General features: G+C 32.1%; 1 protein-coding gene across 1 annotated transcript in view; it reads right to left on the reverse strand.

Moving 5' to 3' along the window:
- viaf (viral IAP-associated factor) overlaps positions 1–26,853 on the reverse strand; it is a 49,629-nt gene that overhangs the window by 7,496 nt on the left and 15,280 nt on the right. The window contains exons 3-6 of the mRNA XM_035372656.2: positions 24,440–24,569; positions 17,236–17,326; positions 14,871–15,014; positions 9,608–9,816 (exon numbers count right to left, since the gene is read on the reverse strand). Coding sequence (XP_035228547.1) covers positions 9,608–9,816; positions 14,871–15,014; positions 17,236–17,326; positions 24,440–24,569 — 574 coding nt within the window. The remainder of the gene's footprint in view (positions 1–9,607; positions 9,817–14,870; positions 15,015–17,235; positions 17,327–24,439; positions 24,570–26,853) is intronic.

Genomic DNA, 26,853 nt, shown 5'->3' on the forward strand with positions numbered 1-26,853 from the left:
TTATAAGTAGACTTTTTGCAAGCCTAAAAGATGTCAAATAATTACCATAGGCTATAAGATGACCTGTCTGTTTCACATCTTCCGTTAGTTCAGTTTGCTTCCCCTAAGCTCCATATTTTATCCTTATTATCAAAAGTTTCTTTTCCACAATAAATTTAAAATTTTTTAATATATCCAGTCTTAGTCTGCTAAACACCACACCTTGTAACCTCTTTTTATAGGCTTCATTCGCATATACTGCTTCAATGAAGTTCTCCCTTTGAAAGCTATCATACATTCATCTATTCATAATGTTGACGAAGGTTCGTAGACTTTAGGTATGGAATCATTGAGCTGTGAGAGGATTGGTCTGACTTTATCGAGTTTATCATGCCCAAGTTTTCCACATGGATTTGTGCTGTTATCGTTTACATGTAAAGTCTCAGTTATTTTTTTAACCTCTTTGCGATTATTATTCTTGCTACTGATTGAACATTGAGAATAGGGTCAGTGCTTCAGTAGTTTTTCAGCTCAGACAATTGATGTATGCCCATGAGTATATGCATCCTAACCCATGCTTTCAATTCTTCTGATGTGATTTCTTTCCAGTTCAGGATAATGTCTATTGTGGTATGACCCAATGTCTTCCTTTTCTTAGGCTGCTTTGCATGTGAGTTTCGTCAACAATATTCTGTAAAATTTCCTCTGTAAAAATCATGCCAAAATAATTCTTTTCTTTCTCAGTAGAATTAAATGATTTTTCAAATGTATTTTCAAAAATATTCCAATTTTTCCAACATACCTATTGCACGTGGCTTTTATACACGATGCAATAGCATTTTCACTTTTCACCCATTATTTATTATTCAATATTAGATAGTTACTGTAGAAATACACAAACTAAGAGAACGTTATTATAATAAAAACAGTGTTTTACTTACATTTGTAGCAGTATCGTATAGCAATGCAAATGTAAAATCAAAACAGGTGTCTCAGTGGAACAGATCTCGCACAACGCGTTCGAACTTTCAAAACAAATGTGGCAATTCTGTTTTCAATCGATTGAACACAGATGGCAGCACAATACTGAAGTGGGAATTAGAGTTCCCAACGTTATAATACCAAAGCCAATATATTATAGTGGGTTTTGCGCTTCCCACAGGTGTATTTCCCAGGATCATGTAGGCGGGAAGTAATCTTCCCACAGCCCACGAAAGGGTTAAGCCCGAATTCTTCTGGATGATGAAAAGGCGTGCAAAATTTCGGCTGTTGTCGTTCACGACTTTGAGCAATGGCCCTTCTCGTTTCCCTGGTCGTTATAACAACACGGTGGGCAGCATTTGTTTGCCTTGCTTCCAAATTTGTGGTGGTAAAAACAAATAGCTGGAGGAGGGCTTTCATAATGTTTCCTCAGTGGGTTACGACGTGTATTTCGACCACGTGATGTGGAGCGGTTGCGCTGAAAAGGTTCAGCTTGGATGGCTACTAACTGAGCAACCTGTTTGGACAAATCATCAATTTAAGCCTGTAACGCCACAATACCTGGACCAAGAGCCTGCACTGCGTGTATTTGTGCTGGAATGGCCATCTCATGAATTTTATCAGCAATTTCAGGAAGATTTTTAAGTGGCTCGCTACTACTACTGGCCGCTAAAATGGTTTGCATGTTAGATGGGAGTCTATTCATCCATAAAATTTTAAGAATGTTATCCGTCAGGTTACCGGCGGCTAAGTCTGACATTTTAGACAGCAATTGAGAAGGCCTCATTGATATGAGTACAACTGTAAATCATGCAACAGCTGCTTGATTTTAACTGTCTTGGATTCTTCATAAACAGAATTTTTTAAAAACGATTTGTATTTGTCCGTCGCCGGTGGATTGATTTAAAATTATTTCACGAGCTGATTGCAGTACCTCTGATTCTAACGCGGCGATCGCTGTATAAAATTGAGTTTTGTCGGCAATAATGCGACTGAATTTAAACTGCGCATCCAATTGAATTAACCATAATGATGGGTTTCAGCGACAAAAAGGCGGTGGCTTAACTGCCACTTGCGCCAATTGTGAAGCAGCATGGTTGTCAACCACTTTAGATCAATCAAATATGCACAATAATAATATGTATAGAATATGCACAATAATAATATCTATAGAAAAATAATCAATATGTATATAGTGACACAGTTTCTTGGTACTTGAAATCAGAGAAATTGGCGGCTCATATGCAGCAGACGATACATATATCCGCTGAAATTATGACAGAAATATGTTGATTCACCAACGCTTGAAATTACAGGTGAAATATCTTACTTGCATCTCATCATCATCAAACACTGGATAACTTACTGCTGCTCAGAATTTTGACATAAAACTCCATATTTGTGCAACATTGAAGGTTGCTGTTTGTAATAAATACGGGTCACCAATTATGGTAGTACAATTATTTGAGACAGATCGTTAAATAATTATAAAAATTGAATAGAATAAATATTTTTTTTTTTTGGTTGCTATGAGTTACCAGACTGGCAGAGTTGAGTTGTAGTAGGCAAGTTGCTACATATCTACTATGTATGTTAAACTTTTGTTTAAAAATTGCACTTTTTAAAAACACTTATATAAATATGTAAAATAAATAACAACTTTTTAACTAATTCTAGATCATCGTATGTCTGATTTTTTCCGCCGACACAGATGCACTTCCGAATCCAAGGGCTAGTGTAGTTAGGTAGTGACTATTCTTAATATATTTTTGAGTATTTTATGGCCGATTCAGCATTTTATTATTATTTGCATTATTTTCTTATTATGAATATATTCTATACATTATATTACTGAAAGTTTTTTGTGGGCGGGGGCGCCAAAAAGGTTTTATGTCCCTGGTGCCAGGTATGCTTGCTACACCACTGGTATTCAGTTCACATCATGTTAATACCGACATCAATGTTAGTGGTAAACATCTACATCTTGATGGTAGTGTGATGTGAAACACTTTCTGCCATTGATAGATCTAGCAAAAATATATTTAAGGTCACCATGAGTATAAAGAGATTTGCAGCATTTCCTTTCTGCACTGAGATTCAACAACCTTGACTTTATATCACATTACAGATTAGGATGCATAAAACATGATCCAATAGCAGCTGTGTCCCATGTTTTTAACAGTTTCATAGAACACTGCCAAAATGTATATGGAATTGGTCAGCTGATAATATATGCTCATTAGTTTCAGAGAAAAAATGCCGAATAAACCCATGTAATTACAGAATAAAACTCAGGGCTGCAGCAAATGGCAGAAACTTTTACCTTTTCAATGCACAGATATATATTATAGCAAAACCTCTAACAAAATCAAGCAGGATTGAAAATAGAGGAGATTTTCTAAACTAACACAGTCTGTTTTGCACCTTATTCAAACTCTTTTTGGAACAAATCAAAATATTACGACAGATAACTGGTTCTTGTCTATAGAACTTTTAGACATCCTGCTGAAAAATAGCTAACATATGTGGATACAATGAACAGAAATGAACAAGAAATTTCACCCCACTTTTTACTTAATAAAATGAAAAACTGAAACAACATATTATATGCGTTTTGGAGAAATGAACAATGGGATGTTTAAAGGAATGTACAGTGATTTTGCACATCAACAAGAAAGGTAAATCAATAGCATTAATTTCTTTGATACATAGCATAATTTTTACTACTAATAAAATGCATGAACCTGAAATTACAGTATATTATAATGCAAACAAAGTGGAGTAGATGATCTTGATGAGAAATATTTCTCAAATCACTGCATGTTCAAGTGGCCTTTGGCCATCTTTTTCTGCATTCTAGATTTCAGTAGTAAATTTTTATACTTTACATTAAGTGCTATAAATAAAACTAAGAAATAAAAGAAAAATCTCTATTTGCAAAGTTATTAGCTTCCATACCAGTGCAGGAATATACAAGGTGAGGCTATTAGTTTCCAGGACTGCTCTAATATCACCAGAACAGATAATGTGAAAAACGTAACCTTTTAATATGTTTCGAAGTAATCCCAATCTGCCATAATACACTTCTGTGCTCGGCTGTATAAGTTGTGGAAACAACTTTTAAAGTCCTCTTTCAGAAGGCTCTTCAGTGTCGATGTCAAATTCTTCTTGATGTGTTCAACATCCACAAAGACTCCTTTGATCACAGTTATGAGTTTGGGAATGTTCAATCGTACTCTCCTGACTTGGTTCCCCACAGACTTCTTTTTGTTTCCCAAACTTAAAACTGTGATCAAAGGAACATGCTTTGTGGATGTTAAAGACATCAAGAAGAACGTGACGTTGACATTGAAGAGCCTTCCGAAAGAGGACTTTAAAAGTTGTTTCCACAACTTATACAGACGAGCACAAAAGTTTGTTATGACCGATGGGGATTACTTCAAAACATATTAAAGGGTTAAGTTTTTCACATCATCTGTTCTGGTGTTATTAGAGCAGTCCTGAAAATTTATAGCCACACCTTGTATGAAAAGATTAGAACAGAATTTTTATCTTTCACAAGAGTTACACTTTGTAACTGCTCAAATTCTCGAAAAACAAGTTGAAAATTTATCAAAGGTAGGTGCTGATTTAGTGCTCCTAACATATAAAATATGTTTCCATATCACAGAACAGTCCATAGAAGGGCGAAATTCCTGTGTATATGTATGCAATGCACTAAATTGAACTTCAGTGATTACATTCAAAATGATGATATTTAGAATATGCTAAAATTTTTGTTACTAAATAATTCCCAAGTTTTGCCTGGCAAAAACTTCATCATCAACCAATTTGTATTACAATACAGTACAAAGTCCCAGATCCGGACTCATCGGGACTTCGGCAATACTGGATTTGGGATTTTTCCAAATATTAAATCATCAGTTTAACTCTACAAGTATTAAGATGGCATGTAAAAATAATAAAATAAAAAGTCACTATTTATGAAATAATGAAGCATTTATGATTCAAACTGGGTATCAAAATTTAAGGAAAAAAAAAAAAGCTTACCATTTATTTGTTTACTTTATTAAACATTTCTTTGAATATAAATTGTTCAAGTTGCTTCGTGTTTTGTGCTAATACTTTCTCTTCAATTCTATAGACAGACATAATCTCTTGTTCAGTTACAAAGTTCCACTGTTCAAGTACTGTAGTTGCTGTGTCAAGAATTCCGACTAACCTGTCAATCAAAATTTTTTCGTTTTCAATAACCCCTCTGTCATTTTATTCACTATCGTTAGTGGTATTTTATGGATCTAGAACCATACTACAGATGTCGCTGTCGGCTAATTGATTGATTACTGGAGCCTTGTGATTGCATGGATAAACTTTGCTATATCATCTTCATTTATTATCGCTTCTGCACATTTCTTTACAAAATCCATCAACTGGAAAATTTCACCTGTAGTGTGCAATATCCGAAAGCCTTCAAATTCATGGCTATCATCTTCATCAGCCTCACCATGAAAAATTGGTAGCTGGTCATAAATTATGTCAAGCATCTTAAAGTATCTGGAGGCACATCCTCCCCCGATTTTGCAATGCTCCACAAAGCAGATTTTATGCTAAAATATTTCAAAAATTCTTGCCAATATTCAAGAAATTTAGCATGGATTTTAAAAATGCGACTTTACATTTGCACTTCCGCGCACATACTATTCCAAACCCATAGGCTGTATGAAGGACCTGGAGGAAAGAATAACATGGATACGTTATCTTTCATTAAAACTTTAAGTGAAATATGAGCTGAACAGTTATCTACAATCAGGACAATTTTTGAGTCATCAGGTAAACCAACCGAATTCAAATTTTCCATGAAATGATTTTCAAACCAATCATACACGAATGCTTGTGTCATCCATGCTCTTTTATTTGCTTGATATATAATGGGAAAATCTTTACTCTTTTAAATGCTTGAGGTCCTGTATTTTTTCCGATTATGAAAAGTTTACACTTATGCATTCCTGCAGCATTTGCACCTGCTAAAATTGTTAGTTTAGTTTTTTAATCTTTGACACCAGTTGGAACCTTTTCTGTAGAGGTTGCCAAGGTATTTCATGGTACATAATGTCAGAAAAGAAAAGTTTCATTGATATTGTAAATTTGCCCTGTAAATTTCTGTAAATTTTTTATTCTGCTACATCATTTCACTATTAATGAGTTCAATGAATTCATCTGCAAATAGTTCAGCAGTTTCAGTATCAGCTGAAGCATTTTAAACTAAAATTTTTAATTGCATTACACCACAGCGATTTTAAAATTTGGTTAATCAGTCTATTGAATATGTGCACTCAGTTTTTAAGTTCATTTCTTCATGAAATATTTTGGCTTGATTCATTAGCATTGGACCCGTCAATGGCATGCCCTTGCTGCATCTCTGTCTAACCATTCAATCATCACTTTGTCATGATCGTCACTTTTAGCATAGCGAATAATTTTTCTGTTATTCATTGTGAGTGGGGTGTCGGAATCCACAAAAATTCACAAAGTTCCTTTCTCTGTTATGTCATATACAGTTGACTTTCCAATGCCATACTCCTCGCATAATTTTGAGACGGATATACCTGTATCCATTTTTTGGATCAATTCCACTTTTTGTTTAATGGACATCAAAACATCCTTTCCTTTGTAGATCCTGTTGCAGCTCCAAAATTAAAAACTCTTTTCGACATAATCAAAAGTTCAAACTTTAGTTTTCATAAAATTGCCGTAATTATAACAGCCTACAAAAAATAATAAGCTGGATCAATCGGAAAGTTAAGAAACAGCACAATCTGCTATATTAACTGAAATTCTTTGGAATCAGTAAAGTATAATTTTAGCCTAGCTTAACAGCATCTGCTATACAAGATTGGCTATGTAGCATGGTGACAAAATGTTCCAATAGATGCTGCCTTGCTTCTATCGTGCACCGAGACAATTAAGACTGAATTATATTTAGTTATTTATTATACTTATGTCTAATTTGTTCACATGCTTAAGGCTTATCTTCTGAATAAATAAATTCCTACATATACTTAAAATTACTGAGGGCCGGGACTAGATATTTTGCCGCCTGACGCAGCCTCTGTGGGTGATACATTCTGCTACTAAGCACCTTCCTATGTTCTAAATTTTTGCAGTCCTTTAATTTTGGGTCTCAGTGCTTTCCCTAAATTCTAAAAATTTTATCATCCCTTAATTTTGTTACTCGGTGCTTCTCGAAATTTGTCTTCCCTAAATTCTGCTGCCCAGTGTGGCCATACAAGCTCTGGCACCAGTTCTGGGTTTATGAGAATAAAAAATCAGTTATTCTTAATTCAAATAACACTAAATGTAATCTTTTGGATTATGAGTATCATTAACAAAATTTATTTTTAGCATATGGAAAGAAATTTTTATTAAATTTTTCTTTGTCAACATTTAGTGTATTTAACTTAAATCTATAATCATTGCCAAGCGTAATGTCAAAATAAAAGGAATATTAGTAATTGAATAACAAAGAGTATGAAAAATACTCTTTGCTATTCAATTACTAATATAAAAAAATTGTTCAGAGATCGCTGCATGATTATTCAAGTTGTCATGTGTTGATAAATGTACTGTGATGAAAGCAAAATAAAATAAATAATGATTTGCCAGGCTGGCGTCAGGGATATAAAATATTAGAAAAGATATTTGAAATGTATACCAAGCAGATATGCAGCTACAGATCCAAATCATTGATCACACAAATTTATGCTAAAATGATTCCTTCTTCAATAACGATGTATTTTATTTAGTGCCAAAGTGAAATTAAGAGTCAGGATTCTCCATGTTTTCTTATGAAGGAAAAAATTAAATCTGTATGCTTAAAGCATAAAAATAAAATAAATAAAAAAAAGTTCCTAACAAATTTTGTTGATGGCTTTAAGGTCCAGATTTTAGATCATTTTGGATATTGGACGTCTGGATCTCGGACTTTGTACAGTGTTTGTATTTATTTTAATAAGCTTTCATAAGTTTTATATTTTTAATAGTTATGTGTAATTTTCAAAATTTTCTTATCTGAGATTTTTAAAACCAGTTTCTTCTGTCATATTAAAAATAATTCATCAGTAATGAAAAATAAGTATTTATGTTCAAATTATTGCAAATTATTCAGAGTTTTGCTTTACTTTCTTTTTTCTAGAAATTAAAAAAAGTTAACATCTTATATATTTAAAAAGAAAAATATTTCTGTTTAAGAATCAATATGTCATGTTTTTATTACGGGTTAAACATATCAAAAATATTTATAAAATATTTAACCCATATGTGAAAGAAATCAAACATACATTGCCTTGCATTTATCACATTTTAAAGAATATGGATCTCATTTCAAAAAAGGTTAAATAAATAAATTTTCCTTTGCCAATCACTGTAAGCCCATTAAGAATTCTTTTGATTTTAGCTCCTGAAAAATTATCCAAAAGACTTTTTTTAGTCAACGAATTAGATTTAACTCAAATCTGCCACATTCACTAAAATCTACAAACTTAATGATATTTATTCTTATTTAAATATTCCAAATTTTAAAATCCTTTGTTCTTAGTTTGTGATTATATTTATTTCTGTTTTTCTTTTACTTCATCTTAATTATTCAAATGACATATTTCTGTCCACAACACAGAATACTGTTGCTTCTTAATAAGGAGAGAATTTGTTCCTGTCTTCTATAAAAATGATGTATTTTTTCTGTAAACTAATCAAAGACCAATTATTTTCCCTCTTATTTCTACACTTATTTGCATAATTTTTTATTACGAAATATCCAATTTTTTTCCACGCTTTTCCTGTCATTTTTGATCAACACATTTGATCATGATTTTATACGACAGATTTAAAAGTTAATATATCTCAGCAAACAGCTTGTAAGTAGTCTATTTTTATTATTTAAACAATTTAAAAGCAAAAATTGATTTCTTTTACTGATTGAAGTTACTGATTCATAACTGGAACCTATAAGAATTGAATAGAAATTATTAAACAGGATAATTTTATTTAGAACACTGAAGCAAAGTATTAATGATTTTTTTTTTTTTTTTTTTAATCTGATTCACTCTTTTTGCCCAATGCTACAAATTCATAAATGCCATTGTCATTACTTTCAATATTTTGCCAGATTAAATATTTATCATAACCATCCATGTCATTGAAAATCCCATTCTCCTCAGTTATTAACAGTAAAAACTCCCACATTTCCAGAATCGATTCACACACTGTTTTCAGACTTGTCTATTTTATTTCATTTTTAGGCATTAAACAATGGTTACCTCCAGCTATCTGCTCAACGCTCAAAAGCCTTTGAATTTCATTTTTGAAAAGTTTAGGAAGATACGAAGCGAACTGAAATTTCTCAAAGAATCACAACTACACATATAAACTATAAACATATCAAAACTTAATAAAAAAAACAACAACAGCTTCCATTCAGACTGCCCTCTCTAACGCATTTGTCTCATGAAAAGTACTGGTTTTCTTTAAAATATGCCACGAAACTAAAGATGAGCAAATGATGTCATGAATAAGTCATTCTAAAGCAACTTACTTTAAAGAGCTGTACTGCATTAAAAAATAAAAACAAAATATGTAGTATATCTTTTACCATCAGCTTTAAAGTTGAGATTTCCAAAAGCTTCTGGACCAATGAATTTTTCCTTCAACTGACCTTCATAATAAATAAAAACTGATGGGAGATTTCTGTCTGGATAATTTTCAATGCAAGTGTCTGAAATACTACGAAGGAATTTCACAGATGGAAATTTCTTTGATAGTATGTGCAAATAATTGTTAATCATTGTGCATAAAGGTATTCTGAAAAAAGAATTAAAATAATCAGCTTGATTATTTTCACAAGTACTTCTACAAATTATAAATAACTTAAAATATTTAAAGGCAGGCTTAATTTCTACTATAAAAAGTAACTGAGTCTTAATAAACAGTAATATTAAACATTAATGAACAACAATAATGGATATGAGCACATATAATCCATATATCTATATAAACTTAAAGCATCTAAAGTTAAAACTAAACTTGAATCAAATTCTTGAGGAAAGGCAATTCCTCAAGAATATTAATAACTGCAACCATGTATAAGAGGTTTCACACAATATCTGAAGATATCAAAATTAAAATAAGAATTCATTAGTAGAACAAACTCGAAAAATAAAAATGCGAAAAGGAAAAATATACAAAATTATAAAAATTAATCTCCTTTTACTGAAACTCCAATTCAGAACTCATCAGAGAAAAATGAATTAATGTTTTATAAAAGTTGATTAATATGTTTCGTTCTCCTGGTTCATTTGAGATCAAAAACTGAAAAAGGATTCAATTACATTTTCATTTAAGACATTAAAACTCATATAGAACCAAAAAAATCCAATCTCAAATGCATTCAGAATTTTCCTTACATGCTTTCGAAACACTCGAAAAAAAGAATGAAACCTTACATTGTACCAAAATTGACTACTCCAAAAAAACATAAAACTTTACATTATGCAAACTGACATTAAAAAAAAAAAAAAAAAAAAAAAAAAAACATTATTCGAACATCCGATATTCAAAAGCAATTACAAATAAAAAGCAAAAATATACTTTAAATTAAATTGTCATTTAAACAATGCTAAAAAATTGGGTGATCCCCAATTATGTTAACCTACACTTTTAATACCAAGAAAATGAAAAACTTTTCATATAGTTTTCTATAAATAATAAAATTTAGTTTCAGCCTTAAAAAGCTAAAACCTTATTTGAAACAAAAATTGAAGTTTTTTTTTAATTCTTTTCCCCCCAAATGAATTATAAAACTGATTTAAAATGGATTCAGAAGAGCTTTTTTCATGGGATCTGGACATAGTACGTATGAATCCCACATAACTCAAAAACGAATAGCCTCAGAGCATTGAAATTTCGCATATAGGACTGCTATAACATGTAACTATGCATCTCCCTTTTTGGTTGCAATTAGCTGCACAAGAAGTATATAAATATATATAAAGAAAACGTAATATGCCAAAAACAAAAATTTAACCTATCCTGTGCTATAGCTGAAAGATTAACGCAAATTAAAAATAAAGCATCCAAAATTAAAATTAAATTAAATTGGAATCAAGACATGGCAATTCTCTATTAGTATTAATAATTGAAACCATGGAAAAAGGTCTAACATTGTAACTAAACATAATCAAAATTAATATAAGAGTTCATCAGTAAAATAAACCCAAAAATTAAAAAGCAAATTGGTAATAGAAATAAAAACTATAAATTAAACTCCTTTGTCTGAAACCCTAATTCAGAGCTCACCAGGGGAATATAAATTAAAGTTTCATAAAAGTTGATTAATGTTGTCTCAAATGAGTGTTTCGTTCTTCTGAATTATTTGACATCAAAAACCGATAAAAGTTTCAAACAATTTTTTTAAAAAAAGGCAACATTTAAATTTAATTAAAATTAAAAGATCGAATCTCAAATGTATCCAGAATTTTCCCTACATGCATTTGAACACTTTGAAAAAAAAGAGAAAATGAGTAAAAAATACTACATTATGAAAAACTGACAACTCTGAAAAACAAAATTGCCAAAGATACATTAAAATGCAAAAAAGACTACCATAAGAAATGTCAAATTAAAGAATAAAATTTTAAATCAAATTGTCCTTTAAACAAAATTTAAAGAATATGTGGTCCCCAATAATGTGAACCTTAAAAGATTAAGGTGTATTTCATGTATTATGTATATATATATATATATATATATATATATATATATATATAATGTGATAATTTAAAGGTTCACACTCATGCAATTTAGCGGAGAGTTGACTAGACAAAATGAAGTCAATCAACTTATTGATTGTGGTCTAAGTATTAATAGGTGTGACATACATGCAGATAGAATTGCCAAAGATACATTACATTATCTTTGGAAATTTATCTAAATGTCTTGAAGAACCATAAAATCCTTGGAAAATCACAATACATCTTTATTACTTGACAGTTATGCTGTTTAAACATCGTATTGAGTAGCATAGCATAATGGAGACTATAATGAAGACAAATATAATGTAATTTTCTGTATGATTCTAACATAAAATATATGAATATTGAATAATTAATCTAATTTTTATTTTTTGGTTTATCTCGTTTGGAATTTTCTTACATTTAGAATCTTATTTCTTTTATGCTGAGAAAAATCCTGAATAAGGAAAGAAAAATATTTCTAAATATGGTGAGGATAAAATTAATAATTATTGTACATGATTACTGAATGGATAAACATAGCAATGTGCCATATATTAACGTAAAAAGATTGAATACATATATTAACTAATTAAACATTATTGAACCTTCTTATAAAGTTTACAAATATGTACAGCAGATTAAAACATTTCGGATTGAATCAACAGGAGTAAGGGAATGAAATTTGCCTACAGTTTTATTAATACAGTCGAAAGTCTTTAATCCGGACTCGTCAGGACTTCGGCGAATCCGGATTATAGATCATCAATTTAAATCTGGTAAGACAGCATGCAGAAATTATAAAATTAAAAATATGAAACCATAATTTATGAAATAAAGAGCAATTGTGATCTAAAGGGTATCAAAATTTACAAAAAAAAGCTTAATATTTATTTGTTTACTTTATTAAACATCTCTTTCGACGCGCGCATTCGTAAAGCATACATTACACATAGTCAAAATTAGAAAATTGCAACCAGAAAACTATTTGACGTGTATTTGTGATATTTAGTATAATGATGAGGAATTTGATTTAAATCATATCAAAGACGGAGTACATCAAGATGAAATACTACATTTAGTAAGGAATTATAAGCCAAATATGCAACGTCTCCCCCCCCCCCCCGCAGAGCAGCGTGAAATTGATAAACAGATTTCGGAATGGTTAGAGAAACAAAGGACATGCCTTTATCCATTTTTTGCAGAAATTTCACTTTTTGTTTAATGGACATCGAAACATGCTTTCGCTTTGTAGATCATTTGGCAGTTCCAGTATCAGAAATTCTTTTTAACATAATCGAAAGTTCAAGCTTACTTTTATAAAATTGCTCTAACAGTCTGCAAAAAATAATAAGCCGGATCCAATTAGAAGATTAAGGAACAACGCAATCTGAAACATTAACTGAAATAGATAATTAGATAATTTTAGCTTAGCTTATACTGTCCGTTATACATTAAATGCTCATGCATAAACATATTACGTGCATGCATAAACGCATATGCTCATGCACAGAAAGTTTGTAGCTTTGAGGTCCTGATTATAAACGTCCGGATTAAAGACTTTTGACTGTATAACAAATTTCATTTATTACTGAAAAATACTTTTCTTGATAAAGGCTAAAAATTAAAAATCTAGGGATTTTGTGATCTACTCAAAGATCACAATATAGGGTGAATAACTGAGAAAATTGGCAGCTATGCATGTGGCATGCCCAAAGAATTTCCACATTACTAATTTTTAAGTTCTCAAATGAAGTAATATATCATTAATATTCACATGCAGTTAATTTAGAGTAATCTAATGATTATACAGAAAAAAAAAAAAAAAAAAAAACTACTGGCATTTTCTGTGCAATAGTTGTTTTTGTGCGCATTGATAAGCCTTGCCTTTTCATTAACCTGTAGCACCAGCCCTCAGACCCTGAAAAGTTCTGATTCTCATGTTTTTCTGCAAATCCTATGGCCTCAGTGATTATCATTTTGGTTGAAACACTTATCCCAGATTTCCTCTTATCTATCAACCACATTTTTACGGCATTTTCAAGTTCAGGCCAAGATGGAGCTGGCATCGAAGGTTATGTTTTTTTTTTTTTTTAGCAGTCTTCAGTTGATCCACCTGCAGTCGCCAAGTATGTATAATTTTTTCGGTAGGTGGTGGACTGAAATGCCATGCTGCTGCTCTGTCTCCATGCACTTTGGCGTAGTTTAACACTCCTAGTTTATACTGAATTGTAGCTTAATCTCTTGTTTCCTGTAGTCATATTTTCCAGGGTATTTTTTTTAAACAAATAGTTTTAAGCACCGATTCTGACATGTTTATACAGAGTAGCACCGATAACGACACGTGTGTTGGCTGAGTCAAATAAAGTCTATGTAAAGAAGGATAGGCTCCATACATGTAATGTGACCATCGAACCTGTTTGAACTTTGACATCAGCTTCGAGCTTTGGCACTTTTTGATGACAGTTATTTCACGCACGCGCAAAATAATTATGGCAAATGTAGTAAAAGTTATGTGTGTCTAGACCTTTATCCGGGCTAAAAATAGCATTCAGTATTGAAAGTTAACCTGTGTCTTTCACGTACAAGACGCACATAACTTTTTTGAGACCAAATTTAGGAAAAAAGTGCATCTTATATGGCGCCAAATATGGTATGTGATATTTCATTAATAATTTTTGAAAAAAAATTATATTTATTGACAATTTTCATGAAAATTTGCACATTAATATTCATGACTTATTCTCTCAATATCAGAAACAGATTTCTAAATAGAGATTTCATTTTCAGTAATGTACAAAGAAATGCCAACTTTTCTCTCTTCACTTTGTGCATGGCTTCTGAGCATGATTTCAAACTTTAAAATTAAATATGTTGACAATATTTGTCATACAACAATCAAACTTTTTTTGCACTTATTATTTAAATGTTCATCTAACAACACTAAAAGCAAAAGTACTTCAAAATAATGGAACATAAAATTAGCCCTTTGTGTTACAAATGTTAAGTTCTCAGAAATGCTTTTCAGTTACACTTAAAAAGTGATTTTCCCCAATAAAGGTAAAACCTTATGCATGTTAAATCAAAATAAATTATGCAAAAGGATAATATATAGTTGTCACATACGCAGGTTTATACAGATGTAAGACGACCCAAACACCAGCCCCAGCTTTATTCACTTGCTCTACATAATCTGCAGCAGATATGTCTCTCACTTCCCCAAATCTCTCTTTTGCTGCCTGTTCTTTCATTTCAGCTAACCTCTTCTTCCTGTACACAGAATATTAGAAACAATGACATTAAAGATGTACAGTTAATTTATTCATTTTTATTTTTTTATCAAATAGTACATCTGAAATTAGTTCTTACAGACTATGTTTCTTTAAATCTTAATACTATATATGCACTTCAAGTATACTGTTCATAAATGCCAAAGTCTCGATAATTACAACATTAGGTCTCCTTCCCATAATTTTTTAGTAATGTCATTCATAAATCTGAAGTATAGAACACACAACCAAATATTCAAGCATTAAAAATTTAATTAGATGCACATAAAACACAAAAAAGAATCAAATAAGTTAAAATGAAATAAATGAACTGAAAGACAATCACACTGTCAAAAGAATTCCCCCCCCCTCTATGGCAAAACATCAGTTGCATCAGCCTTCTTGTAGCATTATTTAGTCTAAGAGTAAAAGCTGTCATGGTAACAAGCAAAGAAATATTCCTCATGAAATGACTAAAATTAAGCAATTCTTCAGATAAACATAAAGAATAATAAGGAAGGTTAACCATACCAGTTCAATGTACATGATTTTGGAGAATGTAATGCCAATAAAAAGTCTAAAATTAGTGATAAAAAACAATAAAAATAAAAAACAGCACTCTGGTCTTTTATTCTAAATAGAACAGCTCTTTAATATATTTTATGAGTAGAATCGAAGAAGAGATAAAGACTAAATTTGTTATGCACAGAATCCTAAACATGCTGCACTTTGTGAATATTTTCTGTATCAACTTTATTATCAGAAAGCAAGCTGGTTAAATGGTAAGGTAAAAGGCTGCTGTTTCATTTTGCAGCTATCTTTGTCTAGGAAAGGATTTTTTCTTATTTATTGGAACATTGCAGTAGCTAGAAAACTACTAGAAACTGGTTTTTTTAACAAAAAGAGTTAACTTGACGTTTGGATCGGACATCTTTCCTTCGAGAGAAATCATTTGCTGCATGGGAGACAAGAACTAACACTACAGCCTAAGAAGCAATGTAAAGGAAAATATTTTTAAAAGTTGTAATTATTTTATTACATTAAATAGAAAAAAAATTAAAATGTGTTTAATAACCTCAACTTCTGCATCAAGTCTGTTACATTTGAGCCCATAGCATAATACTTCTCAAAGTGTTTCTCAATAAAAAGTTCAACCAGCAGATCTATCATTTTCACTGAACCATCAAAGTTATATGCAAAGTCAATCTTTACTAAAATAAAAACTGTGAATGTTTTCTAAGGAATGGGCTCTGGAATTTCTTTTAGAATAGCTTAATATTTTTCTCAGATTAACAACTGTAAGGTCATATAGCTGAGAACATTGTAAAAGGTCTTAAGTTCCTCAGTCTTAGATAATGTAGCCCTAAAAGTTTTTTTTTATTTTTAATTTTTATTTTTTAAATCTTTGGCATCGACACGTATAGTTCTGCCAATTCCACTTTTAAAAAGTTTCCCATGAACTCGTTTTTCTCTTCTGGTCTTCAAACACCTGCTGTACTTGGTACTGCAAAATTAAAATATCTACTTGTACTACTGCTGGTTAAATGACATTTACCAAGTACATTGCAAGTGAAGTCTGATGAAGGGGGATAAAAGGTTTAGAACAGTTTGCCTTAATTTGGAATTGGGCTTTTGGTTTCTGCCCATAGAATGATGAACATGGTGGCTTATCTTGATAATTTTATACTGTCAGACTAAGCTAAAAGTCTGTTGAGGGAATGTTCATTTTTCAGTGCAGCTGAGCTCTGGTCCATGCAGCACATAACACACATAGATATATTGATGAGGGCATAGATGTATAGATATTGAAGAATTGGATTAGCCAGCTCAATTCAATCCTACTGAACCTTTCTGGAAGGAAATGGAACACACTTACATGCCATGCCCCAAATGGTGTTAAAAGCTGACACTAACCCCCTCCTCCCAATGAATGGTATGGCATAATATCTGTAATATTCAAAATATTTCTGCAGTTTTCCTGACAGAATGTCAGCTGAACACAGTAAATACTGGAGCTGTTTGATGTCTCTTATATGAAATGGAGAACCATAAAGTCTAGATGTCCAAATATATTTTATTATACTAAGCTCTTTTTATAAGACTCATACATAAATATAGAAAACATTATATATTTAATTTAATATATCCAAAGAAATAAATTTTATGCCTAATGCATAAAATAATCACAATCAGGTTGTAAAAAAATAAGGATTGAAGGTAACCTGTATTCTAATAAGACTCTTTCATCCTCTTCATCTTCAATAAAGTCAAGTTCATCAAGAGACATATCTTCAAGTTTCTTATTACCATCCTCTACAATAATAAAATATTAAACTATTATTATCATTTTGAATTCATGGGCTTAAAATACTTCACGTGCAAGATGCATAACATTGTAACCAACAAGGAATTTTATTAAGACTCATATTTCATCAAATGTTTTCTTAGCTGACAGTTAAAAAAAATTAAATGATTTGAACACAGAATGTCATTAAAAAATTTAAAGATCTGCAGGCTTTTAAAAAAAACTGAGTTTTATTAAGAACACTAAAAACAAAAAATCATATTAAGTAACCAAAAAAATCACATAATTTTAAAAAACTGCAACTTCCAAATTAAGACAATAAATACCAATAAAAATAAACTACCCTAAAAATAACATACACAAAGTACGTTTATTTGTTACTAATACAAAGGGAATAACAGACATACATAATACAGCATGTAAAGTTTATTTTGTTTCTTACTTTCACCATTTTTAAAGCTGTAACAGTTTTACTACAGCTTTGCCTGAGTACGTATGTAATGTAGGCTGTTTGAAAAGTTAATGACCTTACACAGGAAAAAGATATTTTTTGTTCAAAATTTATTTTTATTTTTCAACATAGTCTCCTTATAAGTCTATACATTTCTCTCAATGATGCTATTATCCTTTTAACCCATCCAAATAATATTTAAAATCTTTCTCTTCATTTAATAAAGTTCATCCCCTCCTCATTTACAAAAACACCTTAGTCCTCCAAGTGCTTCTTTTAGCTTGGAACAAAAAAGGCACTTAAGGTCACGTCTGGAGAGGTAAGGCAGGTGGTCAAGCAGTTCAAGCCACAATTTATGGATTTTCGCCATTGCAACCACTGAGGTCTGAGGTATGAGACAGAGCACAGTCTTGGGTAAATAATTCCTCCCCCCCCCAAATGTGGACATTTTTCTACAATTTCTGCCTTCAGCTTGTCAAGCAAAATTTCAAAGTATACTCTGGTAATCTTTTTTCCCTTTTCAAGACAATCTATTAAGACAATGCCATGGCTATGCCAGTCGCAATCACTTTCTGATTTCTGATCGTGACTAGGATAAGGGGGGGTTAAAATTCTGAAAATCTTTCTCCTCCAAGTGCTTCTTTTAGCTTAAAAAAAAAAAAAAAAAAAAAGGCACTTGTGGTCATGCCCAGTGAAGTAAGGTGGGTAGTCAAGCAGTTCAAACCATAATTCATGGATTTTCACCATTGCAACCACGGAGGTGCAAGACAAAGCACTGTCTTGGTAAAACAAAGTTTTTATCTTTCCCAAATGTGGATGTTTTCCTAAACTTTCTGCCTTCAGCTTGTCAAGTAACATTTCATAGTATGCTCTGGTTAAAATTTTTCCCTTTTCAAGATAATCTATTAAGACAGTCCCATGGCTGTCCCAGTCATGATTACTTTCCCAGCAGAAGGAACAGTTTTTGCCTTTTTTTTGGAGCAAATTCTCCGTGATGATGCGAAGAAGGCTTTGGGTGAGATTAAAAGTTTGATTACTAGGTATGTTGAGCATATTAAATCTGTAAATTTTCGTGAAGCTTGTAAAGAAAGCTTATTGAATTCAGTCATGCAAACGAAATCGTATGCTAATGCTGTGGCGCCATCTGTTGGGACAAATCAGACTGATTCAGATTGCTGTGTTTTTGTGAGTGCCCAAAACTGTACATCTGATGAAGTTAAAAAGCTCCTTAAAGCTGAAATCAACCCTCGGAAACATAAAATTGGAATTAGCAATATTCGAACAGTTCATAACAATAAAGTAATGGTGAAATGTGCTTCGGAATATGATAAAGAAAAACTGTTTACTGCTTTGCAGGAAGACTCATCTATTTTGAATCCCTCTATTTCAAGACGAAAATATCCTACAGTTTTACTTAAAAATGTGCCAAACAGCATTAGTAATGATGAACTGTTAAAAATTATTGAAGAACAAAATCCTGAAATTACCGTGAGTGAAAAGACTTGGAAAGACGTTAAAGTTCGCTTTACTTTAAAAAAGTTTCAACGTGAGAGAAGCGTGGTTATTGAGGTGCATCCTTCTGTGCGCAAGCGTATTTTAAATTTTGGGCGTATTAAAGTGATGTGGAATATGTGTAAAGCTGAAGATTTTGTTGTTTTAAATAGATGTTTTAAATGTTTAGGCTACCACAGAAGTCTTGATTGCAGAAATCCCTTGGCTTGTTATTGCTGCTCTGGTGAGCATAAGAGTTCAGAATGTGATAAAAAAGAAGTGCAAGTGTGTATTAATTGCATAAGATTTAATAAAAAGACGAAAAATGCAACTAAGAAAGTTGATGTAAATCATAAGCCATTTTCTGGAACTTGCCCCAGCCATACATTTATGATGAATCTTGCAGCTTCAAAAATTTATTATGGGTAAGTCCGACAATTTGTCTGTTTCTTTTGTACAAATAAATTTGCACAAATCAAAACTTGCTACTCAGCAACTTATTTTATATATGGAGGCAAATGACACTGATTCAGGAGCCGCACTTTTATAAAGGTGTTCTTCCTGGCTTTCCAATAAAATATAAAGTTTACTATGATTCCGAAGCAGAAGTTGTCAAGTCTGCTATTATTGTTCGCAACCAGAATCTTTCTCCTTTTTTGGACTTAAATCATACAGTTTATAATACTGTTGTTTTAGATATAAAAATCAATGGATCTGACTTGACTATTTGTTCCGCTTATTTCGAGCCCCAAACAAATATTGACATAGAACTATTAAAAATTTCACAAATTTTAACGATGAAGAAACCATGCAATTTTTTATGTGGTATGGATTCGAATAGCAAATCAGCGATTTGGCATAGTCCTATTACTGATGCTACGGGAACGAAACTTAGTGATTTTATTAGTGCGAATCATTTGTTTCTACTTAATGAAAATCGCGGACCTACTTTCTGTTCGACGCGAGGCTCGAGTTATATTGACCTTACGCTTTGTAGCTTAGGACTGCTGCCATACGTTCAAGGTTGGGATATCTCTGAGGAAGATTCTCTTTCTGACCATAAAATGATTATCTTTGAACTTGTTTTATGCCGTCCGATTATATCTTCTAATTTGTGTACTTTTAATTTAAAAAGAGCGAACTGGTTTTTATTTACTGAACTTTGTAAGAGAGAATTGTGTAACTTGAATATTCTTCTTAACAGTTGCTCTGATTGTATTGCATTAGAAAATGTTGTAAACAGACTTTCTACCGTTGTTTTTAATTGTGCTTTACTTTCAATTCCGATGAAGAAAAGTAAGAAGAATGGGGTCCCTTGGTGGTCTAAGGAAATTGATTGTTATAGAAAGCATGTAAATGCTGCTAGGCGTAGATTCCAGAGAGAAAGAAACTGTCTTCTTAAAAATATTTATAAAATTAAATATTTCGAATTGCGGCATAAGTACAAGGCTAAATTAGCTAATGCTAAGCTTGAGTCGTGGAGAAATTTTCTATCAACTATTACTGTTCACAATGTCTGGAAATCTATATATAAGTATGGGGTCAAGACCAATTTTGCGAAAAGGATTGATATTTCGGGAATTAAACTTCCGGATGGCAGTGTTACTTCGAGTTTGAGTGATACAATTGTTGCCATAATGACAAAGAATTTCCCAAGAGATAATGCGCGTGATGATAGAAATTCTCATAGAACTATGCGCACTGAGTCTGATGGACCTTATATTTCTTTTATGGACTGTCTGTTCTCTACTTCAGAAGTTAACAGTGTTATTAAAAATCTCAAGAAGAACAAATCACCTGGGCTTGACTCTCTTTCTAATGAAATGATACAGCACTTTCATGCGGTGGATAGCACATTTCTACACAAACTTTTCAACCTTTGTTTACAATTAGCAGTTTTTCCAGCACAATGGAAGAGAGCTCGGGTTGTTTTGATTCCTAAAACGTTAGATACAAGAACCCCTTATCTTGATAATATTAGATGCATTAGTCTTTTGCCTACTTTGGGAAAATGTCTTGAAACTCTCTTCATTAACAGAATAAATTGGTATTTGAGACAAAAATGCTTTTATAATGATTCTCAGTTCGGATTTACTCCTCGGAAGTCTGCTGAAGACGCCATTATTCGCCTTTGTAATATCTTGCAGTGTGCAAAGAAAATGAAGTATACTACACTTCTTATTTTCCTGGATTTCAAAGGAGCTTTTGATAATGCTTGGTGGCCATCTATCTTAAAAATTTTAAAAGATGCTGGTATACCACATAATATCTATAACCTTCTCAAAAGCTTCTTGAACGAGAGGACTGCTGAGCTTCAGCTTGGGAACGAAGCTAAGGTTTATTCTCTAGAAAAAGGCTGTCCTCAAGGCTCTGTATCCGGACCTACTCTTTGGAACATAATCATAAATGATCTTTTAAGTCATCTCGACGGTTGTTTAAAAATTGCGTTTGCAGACGACTTACTATTAATTTTCCAAGGAAGGATTTTGAATAACATTCTTTTGAGAGCACAAGAAGTTCTAGATTTTGTCTCCAGTTGGGCGATTTCTCATAAACTCACTTTCAATCCTTCAAAAAGTAAAGTTATGCTTGTTCCCAGTACGTTTGATGAACAAAATATTGCTTCTTTGATGCTCGATAATTCTCCGTTGGAATTTGTAGAAAATGTTAAATATCTTGGTGTCATTCTTGACCAAAAATTAACATGGAAAAAGCACATTGAATTCCTTTCTGCTAAATGTGAAAAAATTATTAATGGCTTTCACCGAATTGCCAAAAATACTTTTGGAGTAAGCTACGATGTTAAGAAACTCATGTATAAGCAGTGTATTGTACCTTTCATTTCGTACGGCTGTCGTGCTTGGGGACATGTTCTTGCCAAGAAGGTTAACAAAAGAAATTTAAGAAAGATTCAACGGAGAATTCTTCTTCGTATTATTAGTGGTTATAGAACCTTAAGCTATGAGGCTACTTTTGTTCTTGCAGGAGTTCCGCCTATTGATTTTGAAATTGCATATAAGAATAATATTTTTGAGTCATTGGCAACTCATGCTTCGGAAGACTGTATTAATGGAATTGTCCCCTTCACTGATCTTCCTCATCCCGCTTCTTTAGAACCCATAAATTTCTGCGATTATAAAGAGACTGCTGAAATAAATTTTCATATGGTTTTCTTTACAGATGGCAGCAAGATGAACAACAAGGTTGGCCTTGCATTTGTTCTTTTTGAAGGCAATTCCGAGATTTGTTTTCTTAGACACCGTATACGGAATGAATGTACAGTTTTTCAAGAAGAACTTCTGTGCATTTATCTTGCCGTCAAGTGGATCCAGGATCATGGGACAGCATCCTCAAAGTACCTTATTTGTTCTGATTCTCTTTCTTCTCTTCAACTTTTGAACAGTATTACCAGCTGCGATAAATTAGTTATCGAAACCCTAGTAACTGTTAGTTCACTTAGAATTAGAGGTATTGATATCTGCTTTGCTTATGTGCGTGCTCATCATGGTTTCTACGGGAATGAAAGAGCTGATTTCTTAGCTAAAGATGCCTTAAATTTACCCATTGATATCAACATTAGCATTCCAAAGAGTTATTGGAAGTCCTCTTATTATAAAAAGCTTTTAGCTATGTGGAATGAGGAATACATTTCATCTTGTAATGCGGAAGTCACCAAAAAGTTCCTTCCTTCTATTTACCATAGACTGAATTCCGAGTCTTTCCTCTCGTTAAATTTTAAAGTGTCTCAGTTTTTATCTGGTCACGGTAAATTTGCAAGTTATCTGTTTCATTTTAATCTACGATCAAACAATTTATGTGAATGTTCAAAAAGAGTTCTTCAGGATGTGGAACATTTGATTTTCTCGTGCCCTACATTTGATGGCCCTAGATTATGCTTACAGAATGATTTGAAAATGTTCGAAGTGACTTGGCCAGTGAACTTATCTGTTTTCGTGAAGTCCAGACTGCTGTTCTCTGCTTTTGTTCGCTTTATTTATGCATGTAATTTTTAATGTTTATTTATACATGTGACCTTTAATGTTCTAGTTAACTTACTGATAGTAATGATGAACCCAAGTTTCATCTACAGGGATTAATCATCGAAAAAACTCTGATTTATTGCACCTGAACTGTGCCACCGAAGTGGTGCAAATATTCATTTGAACATGTTTTGAGTCTAAAGTGAGCAAACATAGCATCCAATGCACAGCCAGCTTGGGCATACTTACATCTTGGATCAATAAGCGGTAAACACGTTCTTTGGACATACTGATACCCTCTGCTATCTCTGTGGAAATTATTTTGATTAATTGAGAGATGGCGCTAGCATTGCATGTTGAACGCAACGCTAGCGCCATCTCGATAGATAGCGGCAGCTCGATAGATGGATGTTAGATGCTTCATACGCTATTTGATTAGGAACACTTCGGTTCCTATTTACAAGATTTCGATTTTTGATTATGAAAGTATATAGATTTGTTTGTCAACTGAACCACCATGTTTTGATTAATGATCTGTAAATTTTGTACATATTAAAAGTTACATTTTTAAAGTCATTGATGTCAATTTATAGCAATCTTAGAATATTTTGAAACCATCTCTCTAACCTTGACTTGACAGTTGTCCAGCAGCATTTGGTGAACTTTAGCGATATTTTCATCAGTAGCTGCAGTTTTTGGCCATCCTAAATGTTCATCTTAAGCATTCAATGACCTAAGCTGGAATGGTCTTTTTTAATTTCAGCTGCCCAAAATTTCATAGTAGTAAATGATGGTGCAGAGTCCTTGTACACAGCATCTTCTATCTGTGAAAGCGTATTACCTTTCAAAAACAAGTTTATATTGACAGCTCAATACTTGATTTTTTTCATTTTTGCAAAAACGGTCAAATCAACTCATAAAAATAATTGTCAAAAAAAAAAATCTCTTTCCAAATAGCTGAAATTTTGATTATGAGAATCAAATGAGGCCCAAACAAGTTCCTCCACTTCAGTTAATTTGTGCTGCCATCTACATATGTCTTCATGTCAGAAACTTTTCGGACAGCCCTCGTATATGTACATGCACAAACATATGTATGCAAATCTAAAGGAAATACGAGAATCTACAATTGAAAAATGTATTAAGTCTGAAACCAAACAAGCAGTGGCATTGAAAGGTTTAAAAATTTAAACACTCGCCCCGCATCTTTTCTTGAATTGTATTTTCAACAAGATTCACAATTTCATCTTCAGTAAATTCTTTTTCCTTGGGTGGTATTATTCCATGACGCCTTAAAGCATCATTCCATTCTGTATCTGCATTTGGATCCTGAAACATTTAAAATGAATTAAAAATTCACAATTTTAGCACATACTTAAATTTCACGGGAATACAAATTTAGAACCAACATATTATTTGAGAATTTTCCAATTTTTCTTTTTATGTCTCACAGAATTCTTTGCTTGGAAAATGGAACAGTTCTCAATTATATTGTTTCAAAAGAATATACAGTCAAAAGTCTTTAATCAGGACTCATCGGGACTTCGGCTATTCCAGATTATCGGTTTTTCCGAATTATAAATCACCAGTTTAAATCTGGTAAGATTGCATGTAGAAATTATAAAATTAAAAATATAAAACCGTAATTTATGAAATAAAGAGCAATTACAATCTAAAGGGTATCAAAATTTACTCCATTTAAGAAGTTATGCATTACTTCCATGTGGTTTTCCCAGCATGTTTGAAAGAAGCAATTGCATTTTCAATTGTGATAGAGTTTGCTTACTATTGGTAGCTGTAGAAATTGCACATGATTACAACAGCAAGATACAAATTTACTAGCATGTTGCACACAGTTATGAAAACAACAGGCATACATAAGCACCAGATTAAGATACACATGTACCCATAGTTACACATCCTACTGTATGTATTTTATTGCAGTAGTCTCAAACTACATGTTGCCCAAATGCTAAACCTGAAAACCACTGATGAGCCAGATTTTTCATCAAAATGACTTTATTAATAAAATAGAAAAATATTTAAAATAATTCTTAAATTTCACTTACTAAATATTTATCAAAATACACATAAATAATAATAATAATACTGGAATGGGAAAAAGTCAAATTTATAATTTCTAACTGAAGTCTAAAGTTTTGTATCTGCAAGATGTTTTTGTTAGTTACCCTTTATAATTCAAATACACAAGAACCAAATATTAAATTTTTAGAGTGATATTTACTTCAAATTATTCTAATATGTTTAGTTGATCATCAAATAATGCAGTGGCGGCTCAGCTAAAATTAGTGAGTGCTGTTCCAAAAAAATTTAACCTCTGTTTCAAAACTGTGTAAAAGGAAACAAACATGTATAAAAAGAAAATTTATTTTGAAACATCATGAAAGCTTACGAGAAAAAAATTAAACATTTCTTAATTACTTTGAACTAAACTGATACAGTTCAATCTATATCTATTTATTTAAAAATGAAATCCATTCTTCTAGTTTTAATTTGTGCGGAAAGATCAATAATTTTCTTCTTGATCTCTGGACGACAACTGAGGAAATTTTGCTTTATTTAAAGCAAAGCAAGCGTATTTAGTCTTTACGAATTCCTAGTGCTTCTTAGAAAAGTTTTCATTATTTTCAATGTTGAAAAGCAGCATTTTGCCACTGATATAGTCACGGGTACTCTCAAGAGAATTTTTATCAGTTTCGTAAATTTCACCGAGATCATCTAGATTATTTTCGAAGATAAATTTCAGTAGCTCAATTAATTTGCAATATTCATGGATATCAGACCTACAATAGAATACTTTTGGGTTCAGTTTCAAGCTTTTCTTTGTCAATCATTGGATATGCTTCAGTGGTCAGTACTATTTCTTCTGTAGAATGTACATTCCTAAAACTAGCGAAGCATTTCTTGTTACATAATTTAGCAGCTGCTAAGTATTTAGTGGAGAAAAATATCTGTGCATTATACCAATACATAGTATAAAATCACATATTTCCTTAGCTTCTGCCATCAGTGTCTTTGAAAAATTATCACAACACTTTGAGTTTCTTAATTGTAAAATAGCAGTTTTGAAATTTGTTATATATTCGTTAACTTTAAACACACTAATTTCTCTGGATTGCATTTAGTTATATATTATTTCAACATGAGGCATAATCTGATAAAAAAGCTCTAACCAAAACTTGAAATCATCATCATTTAGATATTTTAAAATGTCTGTTGCTTTTGCAATAGTTTGATTTGCATTTGATGTTGATTGAATTTCAGTAAGGCAATTTTTTAAAGGTTGCAAATTTTCATGAACTCTGTTTTTGGTCCGTATGGTGAAGTTGCACCTTGTGGAGGAATATGACACGCGGGGAGTAAAAAGAAATCACGTTCCCAACAACACGCCAGAATTTCGGCACTGCAAGAGTGATAGTGCTTTCTCTCTCCCTGGCTCGGCGTGCTGCTTTCTGTGTGCGCACGCGCAGAACAGCCAAATGCCATGCCGCTGGAGCTGTGAAGCGCGCAGTTCCAAAGACTTTTTCACAAACCGGGGGATGGCTACTGACATTAAGCTTAATGATTATGTACTTTAAAAGTATGAAGAAAG

The sequence above is a fragment of the Stegodyphus dumicola genome, chromosome 7 (genome assembly GCF_044657685.1).
Source record: "Stegodyphus dumicola isolate Sdum_Otavi_A_Nest chromosome 7, ASM4465768v1".
Taxonomy (NCBI): Eukaryota; Metazoa; Arthropoda; class Arachnida; order Araneae; family Eresidae; genus Stegodyphus; species Stegodyphus dumicola.